A 12,644-nucleotide genomic window follows, 5' to 3' on the forward strand; every position below is an offset into this window, starting at 1 on the left:
CGTGCACATCATCAATAACTTAAAGTATATCTTTGAATTTAAGACTGCAGCCATCGTTTTCTTATTCTTTATAGGAGCCTTGTCTCATTTTATCACCTTTAGGTTTATTATGCCCCAGAAGTAAAAAATAGATGATGTCATATAGAGAAAAAAAGAGTAGGTACTTTCAACAGTTTGGGAATATTAAAGTTGTTTTAAATATTTTCATTAGAACTCCACTGGAAGCTCTGTGTTAAAGTGGTACAGATATACCAAATCAGAAGGTCCTGGTATTCCATTAGCAACAATGTTCTCAGGAGAGATGTTATGAATACAGCTATCAGCAAAGATCCAGGTATTCTCTGAAATACTTTGACTTCGGGTCCCTAAACTCAAGGGAAAAAAAACAACAGAATTTTCTTTTATAGAGTATAGAAAAGAAGTATTGTGATATATAGTTAGAAGAACACAGGACTAGGTGATGGGGAACTACTGCATTTTAGTTTCGGTCCTGAGATTTCCACCTTTCCAGGTTTTTTTAATTTCCTCATCTCTAAAAATAGAATAATTCTTATGTCATAAAATATCTGGAATGATTAAATAGAAATATTTGATATCAAAATGGTATGAAGTGGAGAAAGAAGGAGAAAAAAATTACTGAGGGCTCAGTATACACCAGGTACTTTAGTTACAGGTGGGGCTCTTAAGAGAGATCAAGGTACATGATTTAGGTCCCTGATTCCACCACATTAAAATTTCAAATCAAATCATTAATAAAAATGTTTTTAATTAAATTTAAACAATCCGAATTTCACTCTAAAAGAAACTTTCTTAATATTAATACATTTTAAAGGCTTACTGTTACTAAATCTCAAAAGCAAAGTAAATCAACAGTGGAAAATAAAAATTTCTATACATATTCCTTCCAAATGTATCTTGTGTTGGCAGACTAATAATAATTCAGAATAAAAATCATCTGTATAATGTTTTATACTTTTTCAAAATATTTTTCAAAAGGGACCCTAAATTAGATGTAATAAGTTAAATAAATGTAGTATTTAAAATTGAACAGAAAAGTCTGACACATTGTTATATTTTTCTATTGGTTAAAGACTATTTTATGGATGGAGTATAAATAATTTCATATAATATTTTAAAACATTCTGAAGACAAAACTTCCTCAAACAGAAAATTAATCCAAAATGTTACCCACTGAATTTGAAAAAAAAAAAATCCAAATATGCTGAAAGAACAATCAGTTTTTCCTGAAAATAAAATTCACTAAAATCAAAAAAATAATTCAATATTATAGATTAAAAGCTTTAGCTCTTAAAATCAGAAAACTAAGAACTACATAAGATATTTTCTTTTTTAGCAACTGCATATGTATCTTCATATTTACTTTTTAAGAGTAATCATTAAAATATAAATATCATAAGAGTTTAATACATTTTTCAATAAAGTACTTTTCTATTAAACACACACATATGTACAAATATTTAGGAAGAATCCATATCATCTTCTGATTATAGAAGGTCATAGTCTTTCATTTGATCTTATATGGAAATAATTTGAAAGTTAGACATATTTTTAATCACATTGGTATATAACTGGGTCAGATTTTATTTTCAGTAATTTTTCAAAATTTCTATTAAGACAATTCGCTAGTTATGAGAAAAGTAATTAAAAATTAACACTTGATATTTAAATCTAGTTAGAAATACATGCTTACAAAAATAAATATCTAACCAATAGATAGATATTTTCTTTCTTAGACGAGGTAGATAAATTAAAATATCCTAGAACGTGATCTGAACTTTAAAAAAAAAACCCAGAAAATAGCAATCACCAATTCAACCTGTATGAATCAAATAGCTGGAGACTTCTTTTTATTGTTGACATATATTTCAAGTACAAGGCCTCTGAAATTCATTTTCTGCTCCCCAAAGCCTTACTAAATTGAAATTTATATTTTTCATTTACTTACTCATAATTCAATCTACCTAGGGAACTTTGCTCTTCAGACTAAAGGCATTTGCCATGAAACCAAAGATTACTAGTTTTTCATTTTTCAGGTTTAAGTGGTAATTTCCCTTTACATACCTTAAGTAGTAAAATACATTACAAAAAGCTGTTATCTTCAGATGTTGTACAATAAATAATTACTTAGATGACAAAGAGTTAATAAAAATTTCAAGGTCTGCTAAACAATTATGAAGTTCATCATTCATATCTTGGCTTCTAAGAAAACTCTTCAGAGTATCTAAAGCAGTTATTGCCTCATTTTTTGATGGTAAAGGGAGTTCGGCCCCCAGAGATCCACCGTCATCCTCTTCGTCAGAAGTATAAAATCCAGCTTCGTCGGATTTACTTTCTTCAGTCCATACGGCATCACCGCTTGGTGCTGCTTCGCACGTCTCTACGTCATCATCCAGGGCAGCATACTCTTCTATGGATAAGCCTTCAGGAAATTCCACTCCTGCCGCCTGGGCATACGCGACCAAATCAAGACCACTGTCCGTCTCTGCGTGTGTCTTGTCACTTTCTCCCCTCAGAGATTTGAATCCTGCCTCTTCAAAGCTCTTAACAATAGTCTCTGGGGTGACAGCCCTCCAACAAAGATGCAGTGTATCAACTGCATCTAGCAGGGAAAGCGTAAATTCTTTGCTGCCTTCAACAGAGCTTAAAAACTTCTTAATAAGACAATGTCGGTATTTGATTTTAAGGCTTTTAATAACACCTTGTTTCATAGCTATAAATTTGGAAGATAAACAAGATGGAAAGAATGCTAACTCAATGGACTTCAGGTTTTTTACCTCTGGATGTGCAGGAAAAGATTCAACAAAAATCACCACTCTTCTTTGCTGGGCCTGAAATTTCTCATCAAGCTTCTGCATCCATTGTTCAAATATATCTGAGGTCATCCGTGCCATTTTGTTAGCTTCATAATACACAGGCAATGATTTTATGCCTTTGAAACAATGTGGATTTCTGTTTTTTCCAATGATAAGCAAAGGAAGTTTCTCTGAGCCGTCCATGTTTGTCCCAACCACCAGAGTTACTCTGTCTTTGCATAACTTGCCAATGGAGCATGTTTCTCCTTTAAACGCGAATGTATTCGTAGGCAGCATTCGATAAAGCAGCCCCGTCTCTTTTACGTTGAAAACATTTTTAGGATGATAATCATTTAAATAGTAAGGAAGTATGTTTTGGTGCCAGACCTCCGAAGGGTCTACTGATGCACCTGTAGCTTCTACAGGTTGAGCTCTGAATACTAAACCATACCTGGATTTAAAGCGATCCAGCCAACCATTGCTGCACTTAAAATCATTATGTCCCAGTTTCTGGGCAAAATCATTAGCTTTTAGACGCAACATTGGACCATTCACTGGTACATTCAGACACTGAGCGATTCGATACCACCTCATTAGTGCCTCTTCCAGATCTGTGTAAAAAGCAGTTCTCAGTCTTTTTCTCTTTGGATCAAATCTCAGAGATTCAAAGGCTTCTAGAACCTTGTCTTTATTCTTCATAATAGAGGACAATGAATTCTTCTTTATTCCATATTCAGCTGCAATCTCTGCTTTTTTCTTGCCACTTTCTACTGCATTGATGATGTCGATCTTTTCTTCAATGGACAGACTTTTCTTTTTCTTCACAGTTACGGGCAGCGCTGAGGCATCCACGGGCGCTTCTGCCATCTCGCCCTGTGCTTATGCAGCAGTGTCTTCTCTTTCTGGAGCTGTTTCTTTAAGAAAATTTATTCTCCAGTATGATACAAATTGCTGCTTTCTATCCCACTTCACATATTAAAAGTTGGTAAGTGTCTAACAGTCGTATTCCTCAGGAAATGGCTGAGTAAATGTATTTCTTCCAAGGATCTGAATAAGAAAAATGTTATCTGCAGCTAGAATATTTTAGAAGAGAAACTTCTTCCCCAGGACCTTGTGTAGCTCAGTTTATAGTTTATTCGGAGTTCCAGAAGTCAAGCTAAAATAGAAATCTCGTTATGTCAAACCTGTCCAGTCCTGCTGATGTATTTTTGGAACTTCAATCCTTTAAGATGATCCATTTTATCCATGCGCGCGTTCAACCTCCTCTTAATTCTCCACAGAAGGCCTCAGAGATAAGAAGAAAAGCATCCAGTAATTTCATGCAAAATGTTACCCATGAATTTCCAAGTCTCTTTAGGGTGGAGAAGAAAATGGTAGAACCCTTCTAGGACTTGATGATATTCTCTGTCTCTTGAAATGTTAAAAAACAAACAAACAAACAGCAATTTTAACAATGAATATCAAAAAAAAATTATACTAATTAGTTATGCTTTTAATAATAATGAAAAGAATGGGAACATGTTTCTAAAAATACAATAACTAAAGCTTTCAGGAGAAATGCTTACCTCCTAAAGAGCGTCTCTGTGAAAAGCTCTCGAGCTCTGCTCTGAGACTTTGAATTCTCACTTGCCTTTGAATGCTTGGTAATATATACTTCTGAAATAAATCAGACAAATTTAATCTGTTTTGAAAATGTGAGCTTACCAAAATTAAAGAACTAAAAATGATGCTGGATAGATATTTGGTGGCTATTTTTTCCATGAAGTCACAGACTGCCCCCTCTGACTTCTCTAAAAGAAAAACATAGACAGTGGTCACAAGGTCCAACTTTTAATAGCACATGGGAGACGGTGTTTCCTTTATAGGAGTCTGGTGCAAAATGCTTCACTGAAAATCAAATCAAGTGATTCCACTACAAATTTTAAAAATCAAAATCTTATTCTACCTAAATGCTTAAAAATCTAGTAACTTTTTTTTTTTAATCAATTTGACACATTAGCTGGATGCACAAAGGCCAAAAATACTTGACAAAATGCTTAGGCATAAACAAATTACTGAGACGATATAATGCAGAAAAAGACCTAGATGAATAGTGAGAAGGAGGGTGACCATGGTCTTAGCCTTTCAGGACTTCCACTTCTTTGTCTATAAAATAAAAGGCTTATCACAGTGCAAGGAGATGGGCTTTGGTGCCAGACACACCTGAATTGGCAAGTGGCTCTGCTGTTTAGTACCTAATGTGATTCTGGGTCATTTACTTAACCGCCCGAAGCCTTGGCACCCTTATTTGTAAAATAAGGGTAACTACAGCTTGTACCTCATGGGGTAACTGCACATTCAATGAGATTCAACGAGAGAGTGTAAGGCACTTAGCACCGTATTTAGTACCTTACAAAGTGTTCAATAAATGTTTGATGATCTCATCACCATTATCTCCTCTCTAATGTCCCTTGCAGCTGTGTCCATCTATAAAATTCGGAGATTTAATGACATCATACTTCAAATAGAAGCAAGAATCCCACCTAAAACATATACTGAAAGCAGAGCTCTTCTTAAACCAAACAGTACTATGAGAACAGTCACAGGGCCCCACATGGGCTCGCCCCTACCTTCCCAGGTAGCATCTCCCCTACCAGAATCCACAGGCTTTGGGCCTCCTGCAGGTCAAGGAAACAAGCTAATTTGAGGAACGGGTGTTACTACCGTGTGAGAGAGTAGGCTCTCCACTCCCATAGTTTTTCTCTCTGTCCTCCAGTGTTTCAAGACGACACATGCAATTTTTTTTGCACAAAACTTTGTCAAAATTCCTCTGCCTTTGTTGTCCAAATCAAAGAAGTAATTTTTATTATAAGAAATACAACCAGTAAAGGAGTTTTCGTTGTTGCTGGTATTGTAAAAAAAAGGTCTTAAAAATAATTATGAGAGCCTACGGTGTGAGTTTCTAAACTACTTTACTTCCTATACTCCAAAGGAGGAAGGTAAAAGTGGATTTCAAAGCTCACAGTTATAATGTGGTTGAATGCAGTCCGGAATCCAGGCTTCCTAATGTCAAGTCTACATTCTTCTCACTATATTACAGTGTCCTTGAATTACATGGTGTGGCTCCTCTAACAGTCACACATTCTATGCCCCCAGCACCAAGTTAACTCAGCATTTCCAATGCCTATCCAAATCTAACTCCCCGCCCCCACCCCCAAAAGGCAATATCAGGCCTCCATAGGAGAATAGCCATTATGAATTCTGTGGACACAAATAGCAACTATATTCCATACCCAACTGTTAGGGTGGCCTGACCTTTCTACACAAATAAGCTTTGACCATTCAACTGAAAAAACAAAAAACTTATATATGGGAACACCCTGTATTTTTTTCTGCAATTTCCTATAAACCTACTATTATTTCAAAATAAAAAATTAAAAACCTATTGCTCTCATTAGAAAGATACCAGTCTTTAGAAATTCCGGTAGCAAGAGCCAATTTCTTAAGAATAGTCAAGCAAAATTACTCTCCAAGAGAAAGGGGAAATCTCTTCCTTCTTTCTGTTCTTTCCTTTCTTCCTCTTTTCTTTTTTCCTTCCTTTCTTCCTTCTGCCGTGTTTTATTCATTAGAAATAAACCCTATCATCTCAAATAATAAGGATTATAGAAAAGTGACTTCAATTTTCTCCCTTTCCCCATCCCAAATAAAGCAATGTATTATACACAATCAGAGATTACTGATTATCTTGATGAAAATAGTGATATGTTTACTTAGGAAGATAGTAGTTTTCTTTATGAGAGTTAACAGTATAAAACAGTAGCCAACGCTACAATTTTCCATGGTAAGATGCAATGTATCTTTATTCCTGAAACAACCACATTTCTAATGACAAACCAGACAAGCTAGACTTTTTCCCTAGCAAAGAATAAGGCACCAATACTGCCTAATCAGTGAAGCTGACATTTTCCATTCTTCCACAGTACAATGGCTGGGATATTTTTTTGCAGGGAGTGATGGCAGCAGCTAATATTTCTTAGAAGTTCTCTCAATTAGTCATTCTACCCCTTGAAAATATTACAAGAGAAATGCCGTACTACATGTTAGGAACTATTTTTTCTATGTCAACAGTAAAGCTAACTAAAGACTAAGAATAGGCAATTCACTAAAAACAACTTACCAACTGAACTCCAAATAAAGAAAACAATGGTCAATTCTACTGGTAATAAGAGAAATGTAAATCTTCCTTCAAAACAGGTGATACCTTTTTGGTTTTTGCTTGCCAGAACAGCAGTATCGAGTGTTTGCCAGGATGCAGTAACATGGGTTGCTAGGAACCTATGTTAAATAAATTGGTACAAAGCTTATGGAGGGCAAATTTGCAATACATTACAAAAACCTTAAAAATGTGCATAACTTTTATCCAGCAAGTCCATACCTAGGATTTTATTCCCCCCAAAAGAACTGTAGATGTAAAAATAATCTAGCTTACAAATATAGTCATTTTCTATTGCTGTGTAACAAATTAACACACATTTAGTGGCTTAAAACAACACCCATTTATTATCCTACACTCCATAGCCAGAAGTCCAGGTGGGCTTAACTGAGTCCTCTGCTTCAGGTCTTATAGGGCAGAAACGAAGATGTCAGTCAGGCTGGGCTCTTATATAGAGGCTGGGGGAGAATCTGTTTCCAAGTTCATTCAGTTTATTTGCAGAATTGAACTTCTATGGTTGTAGGACTGAGGTCCCTGGGTTTTCTGTTGGCTGTGAGCAGAGACTGCTCTCAGCTCTTGGAAGCCTCCCTCAGATACTTGCCTGTGGTCCTCTTTACTTCAGCAACAGAGAACCTTCCTCATGTCAAATCTTTCTCATGCTTCAGATCTCTTTAATTTCCTCTGCTGCCACCAGCAGGAGAAAACACCCTGCTTTTAAAAGGTTCATGTAACCTAAGGAAACCATCAACAAAATGAAAAGACTACTTACTGAATGGGAGGAAATATTTGCAAGTGATGTGACTGAGAAGGGGTTAATATCCAAAATATATAAACAGCCCACATAATATCAAAAAACAAACAACCCAATTAAAAATAGGCAGAAGACCTAATTAGACATTTTCCCAAAGAAGATACACAGATGGCTAACAGATACATGAAAAGATGCTCAACATCACTAATATTCAGGGAAATGCAAATTAAAACCACAATGAGATATCACCTCACACCTGTCAGAGTGGCTATCATGAAAAATAATAAAAGGCGACTTCCCTCGTGGCACAGTGGATAAGGCTCCGAGCTCCCAATGCAGGGGGTCCGGGTTTGATCCCTAGTCAGGGAACTAGATCCCACATGCATGCCACAACTAAGAGTTCACAATCTCAACTAAAAGCTCACGTCCCGAAACTAAGGAGCTGGTGAGCCACAACTAAGGAGCCCATGTGCTGCAAGCAAGGAGCTGGTGAGCCACAACTAAGAAGCCCACCAGCCAACCTGCAGTGATTAAGACCTGGCACAACCAAATAAATGAAATAAATTTAAAAAATCTTTAAAAATAAATAAATAAATAAATAATTTTAAATGTTGGTGAGGATGTGAAGAAAGGGGAACCTTTGTACACTGTTGGTAGGGATATAAATTGGTGCAACCAATACAGAAAACAGTATGGAAGTTCCTCAAAAAACTAGAAATAGAACTATCATATGACCCAGCAATTCCAGTGCTGGATATATATCTGAAGAAAACAAAAACATTAATCTGAAAAGATACAAACATGCCAAGGTTGATAGCCAGGATATGGAAGCCACCTAAGTGTCCATCAACAGGTGAATGGATGAAGATGTGGTATGAATATACAATGGAATATTACTCAGCCATAAAAAAGAATGAAATTCTGCCATTTGCAACAATGTGGATGGACCTAGAGGGTATTATGCTTTGTGAAATAAGTCACACAGAGAAAGACAAAAACTCTATGTCATCACTTTTATGGAATCTAAAAAATAAAACAAAGGAATGTATATAATAAAACTGAAACAGACTCACAGATATAGAGGACAAACTAGTGATTACCACTGTGAAGAGGGAAAGCAGAAGGGGCAAGATAGGAGTATGGGATGAAGAGACACAAACTACTATGTATAAAATAAATAATTAACAAGGATATACTGCACAGCATAGGGAAACACAGCTATTATTCAGTAATAACTTTAAATGGAGTATAACCTATAGAAATATTGAATCACTATGTTGCACTTCTGAAACTAATATAATATTGTAAATCAACTATACTTCAATAAAATAAAATAAATAAAATATAAGGCTCATGTGGTCAGTTTGGGACCACCCAGATTATCTTCCTTTTAAGTAACTCAAAGTCAACTGATTAGTAACCTCAATTACATCTGCAAAATTTCTTTTGTATGTAATATAACATAATCATAGGAATGATATCCTATCATGTTTACAGGGGAGGAAATTAAGCAAGGTGAAGGTCATTGGAAGTCATCTTGAAATTCAACTACACAAGACTATTCCTCACATTGTTTTTTTATCATTATAGACAAAACTAAAAATAAGCCAAATGTGTAACAAAAAAGATTAAGTAAATAAATTAAGTAATATCTATATGCTAAAATAGTACTGAGTCACTGAAGGAGACTATTTAATGATATGATGGAAATTCCATAATATATTAAGTGGAAAAAGCAAAACACAAAAGTGTATGCCAACAAATACAACATATACTGAATGTTACATAAGGGCAAAGGCTCATGGCTATTCCTACAGTGCCCAGGAAACAATAGGTTCTCAAGAATGATTTGTTAAATGAATGAAGAAAAAAATATTCGCAGAAAAAAAGATACTGACCAAAATCTTGAATGTTAACTCTAGATAATGGAATTATGAATAAGTTTTTCTCTTTTAGTTAAAACAATTTCTACTCTTACATTCTAATCATTTTACTATTCATGGGCTTGTTTAAACATTCCATTAATCAGTACCCTCTAATAAAGGGTTTATTTCCAGAGAATTACACGGTGCAATCAGTAACTAAATATCTCTTCAACAAAAGGAAGCTGTCCACAGAGTGATGAAATTACTGTGACACTACCAGAATCCCCCTAGAAAAGATGTAAAGGTAGTACCTTCTTCTTTCAAGGAAATAATACTGATAAGCAGAATACAGTATTCAACATCTAAAGCAAAGAGAAAAGGTTGCATGCACATTTAATTCACTCAGAAAGGAAAAATAACAATATCTTTTAAGCCGTTGCCGCCTTTCTTTCCTGGTCAATAAATAAAAGATAGGTTGCCACAGTTCCCCACAAGCCAAGTGAATAAACAGTACCTGATTTTTCTAAAGCTGAATCATAGCCAATAGCAGTGCAAAGGTAAATGAGTATGTAAGCCCCATGTCATAAGCATATGTGGCAGGCAGCTATTCCCTTTTTGTCTTACTTCTCCAAACACAATGCCAATTAAAAGAAAAGTAGTAATCTTCTATTCTTCCTAAGGAGAATGGGCAGGCAGAATTCCCCAGGCTATAGTGGGTGGGGGAAGAGAGACCCAAAAAAAGTCTCCATCTAAGCAGGGTTAGCTTTAAAACAGTCTTTGAGTTAGTATGAAAAATTTTCCCCAAACCCAAAAATAATGGCTACTACTTCCTTTTTCCCAAAGGAAGTGCATAGACTTTCACTGTTTTCCATTACCAGCGGAAGTAGTTTCCAGTGTATCCTTCGAGGCTTTCTACTTTCCCTTGGGGTGGCAGGAGTCATAGGAAGATTAATCCTGTGTATAGCCTTGTGCGTCGTAACACTGTGTATAAGGATTAATCATGTACAATACCAGAATCGCACTGGACCAAAGAGTACCTAACATGATTCACAGCACCTTCACCAAACAGAAGTTAGCATTAGTTCCAAGCAGTTCCAACTCCATCAGCATCTCTATCAAAACCAGCAGCTCACAAGAAAACTATCCAGCTAAGGACAAATAACTAAAGCTAGTGTCCACCTTTCTAATATTAGAAATACCTCTGTGCTTAACAGCCAAATAGATAACGTTAGTTAAGTGTCCCCCAAACTCAAGAGACAGCTAGCAGGAATCCTTAGGGCACCGGCCAGCTCAAACATGAATTACACATCATTCAAGCACCACTGAGCACTGCCACGCCTCTTCCCAGTCACCTTTCTCAAACTCTAACCCATGTACTTGGCCACTAAGTTCCATTCTGTTCCTATATAATAAGAGTAGTAATTATTCTACATTGGGATCCTTTTCTCATACTTGAGAAGACTAACAGGATGCCTTTGAACTGGAAAAATCCACAGTAAACTGTAGAACTGAAGTTAAATGAATTGGCACATATATTCACCCATTGAAGATAAGGGCCCTTTAACCACAGGTTTACATTTGGGGATTTCATTACGGTTTTTGTCAGAGAAGGTGTCCTGGAGATCTCAGACAATAAATAATGTGATTTACTTTTGAAACATTTGTGGTGTCACGGGTATTTACTCTTCACAGGTATGGGGAAGATATCTGTACAGGGATGTGAGGTTCACTCTGCTGAAACTCCCTACAAATCTGGAGCGATGGAGCTCTGCCTTCGGGCACTTCCTCATTAAAAATGTCTCTCAACTGACGTGACAAGGCAGGTGAGAAGTATGGTCTAAGGAGGGGTAGATCCCACAAGTGCACTGTGACCTTTGGCGTTTCTGCAAGTGAGCTGGAGCAGAAAACCCAACGCTGTCAAAGTAAAAGCTGTGCGGACCCTTGAAATGAGAGGCGCGCGGCTGGATCGCCGGCATGCACTGTGCGTAACCGAGCTTCAGGTTTGTCTAGCACCACTGCAGAGCCAAACGGTGCTGGGGACAGGGAGCGTAACCGAAGTCCAGGCTGGGGCCTCCACTTAGGAGACTGCAAAGAGATCTGCAAGAAGGACGGTTCGGCGATTTCTGCAGACGGGGCAGCGATCTACTTAAGTAACGGGCGAGCAAAGAGAGCAGAAATCGGTTATCTGGATGAAGAGGGGCAGGAAAGAAACGTATCGTGGACCCACTGCCTGCGAGCGAGCAGAGCAGAGCAGAGCAGAGCAGAAAGTCATCACAAAGTTAGAGCAAATCCTAGGAACTCAGGATGCCGGGGGAAGGGGTCTGGTCTTCCTGAAGGGGGTGGGCGTGAGTGACGTGGCCGGGGGGGTGGGGGGCTTTCCAGGCACTGGGGAAGGAGGATGAGGCGCCTGCATCCTGTCTGCTCCCGAAACCCCGCATTCCCTCCACCCACCCTCCCACCCCCCGCGGGGCTGGAATAACCTTCTATGTGCTCTCCTGCAGCTGCGAAGCTTTGGCTCTCCTGTGATTGCGAGGCGGTGAGCTACGTCCACCTCCACCGTCCCGCCACAGGCTCACCGTCCGTCGGAGGGACGCCTAATGCGTGAGGCTGGGGTGTGTGGGTGAGAAAGGGATGCCGAGGGCTCCTGGACCTCCGACCCCTCGAGACCGAGCCGGCGCACCCTTCGGCGAGCTCCCAGCTCTGGCAGGTGCATCTGGACCCGCGCTCACACCCCCTTGAGATCCGGCCGCAGCCAGGAAATTACCCGGGCAACGGCGCCGGCGGAGTCCCGGATGTGGTTGCTAGGGCCGCCGCGGGGAGGGCGGGGCCCGCCTCCTGGAGCCGGGCGGAGGGGGCCCCGGGGGAGGCGCGCTGGCACCATCGAGACGTGCCTGGGCCGGCCAGATCGGGGGAGAGAGAGGCCGTCCAGGGCCGCGGACAGCGCTACTTCCGGTCCTCTCGCTTCCGGCTCCGCGGCTCCGGGCGCTGGAGCTGTAGGCCGGGTGGGGAGGCCGCAGGTCCGA

General features: G+C 38.6%; 1 protein-coding gene across 3 annotated transcripts; it reads right to left on the reverse strand.

Moving 5' to 3' along the window:
* Positions 1 to 1,447: 1,447 nt before the first annotated feature.
* Positions 1,448 to 12,585, reverse strand: TIGD4 (tigger transposable element derived 4). 3 transcript variants are annotated; one of them, XM_057726189.1, is made up of 3 exons: positions 12,386 to 12,585; positions 4,379 to 4,469; positions 1,448 to 4,223 (listed from the first exon to the last, which is right to left on the reverse strand). In XM_057726189.1, exon 3 carries the CDS (start codon positions 3,678 to 3,680, stop codon positions 2,142 to 2,144), a length of 1,539 nt encoding a protein of 512 aa, XP_057582172.1. In that variant the 5' UTR covers positions 3,681 to 4,223; positions 4,379 to 4,469; positions 12,386 to 12,585; the 3' UTR covers positions 1,448 to 2,141. The 3 variants fall into 3 exon arrangements, with proteins under 3 accessions (XP_057582172.1, XP_057582170.1, XP_057582171.1); XM_057726187.1 differs by having other exon boundaries at positions 12,102 to 12,585; XM_057726188.1 differs by lacking the exon at positions 12,386 to 12,585 and having other exon boundaries at positions 4,379 to 5,116.
* Positions 12,586 to 12,644: the final 59 nt, after the last annotated feature.

The sequence above is a fragment of the Hippopotamus amphibius genome, chromosome 3 (genome assembly GCF_030028045.1).
Source record: "Hippopotamus amphibius kiboko isolate mHipAmp2 chromosome 3, mHipAmp2.hap2, whole genome shotgun sequence".
Classification (NCBI taxonomy): domain Eukaryota; kingdom Metazoa; phylum Chordata; class Mammalia; order Artiodactyla; family Hippopotamidae; genus Hippopotamus; species Hippopotamus amphibius.

Excerpts from the sequence above, each read along its gene's own strand:
- TIGD4 (XM_057726189.1), bottom strand. The coding sequence starts at position 3,680 with ATGGCAGAAGCGCCCGTGGATGCCTCAGCGCTGCCCGTAACTGTGAAG.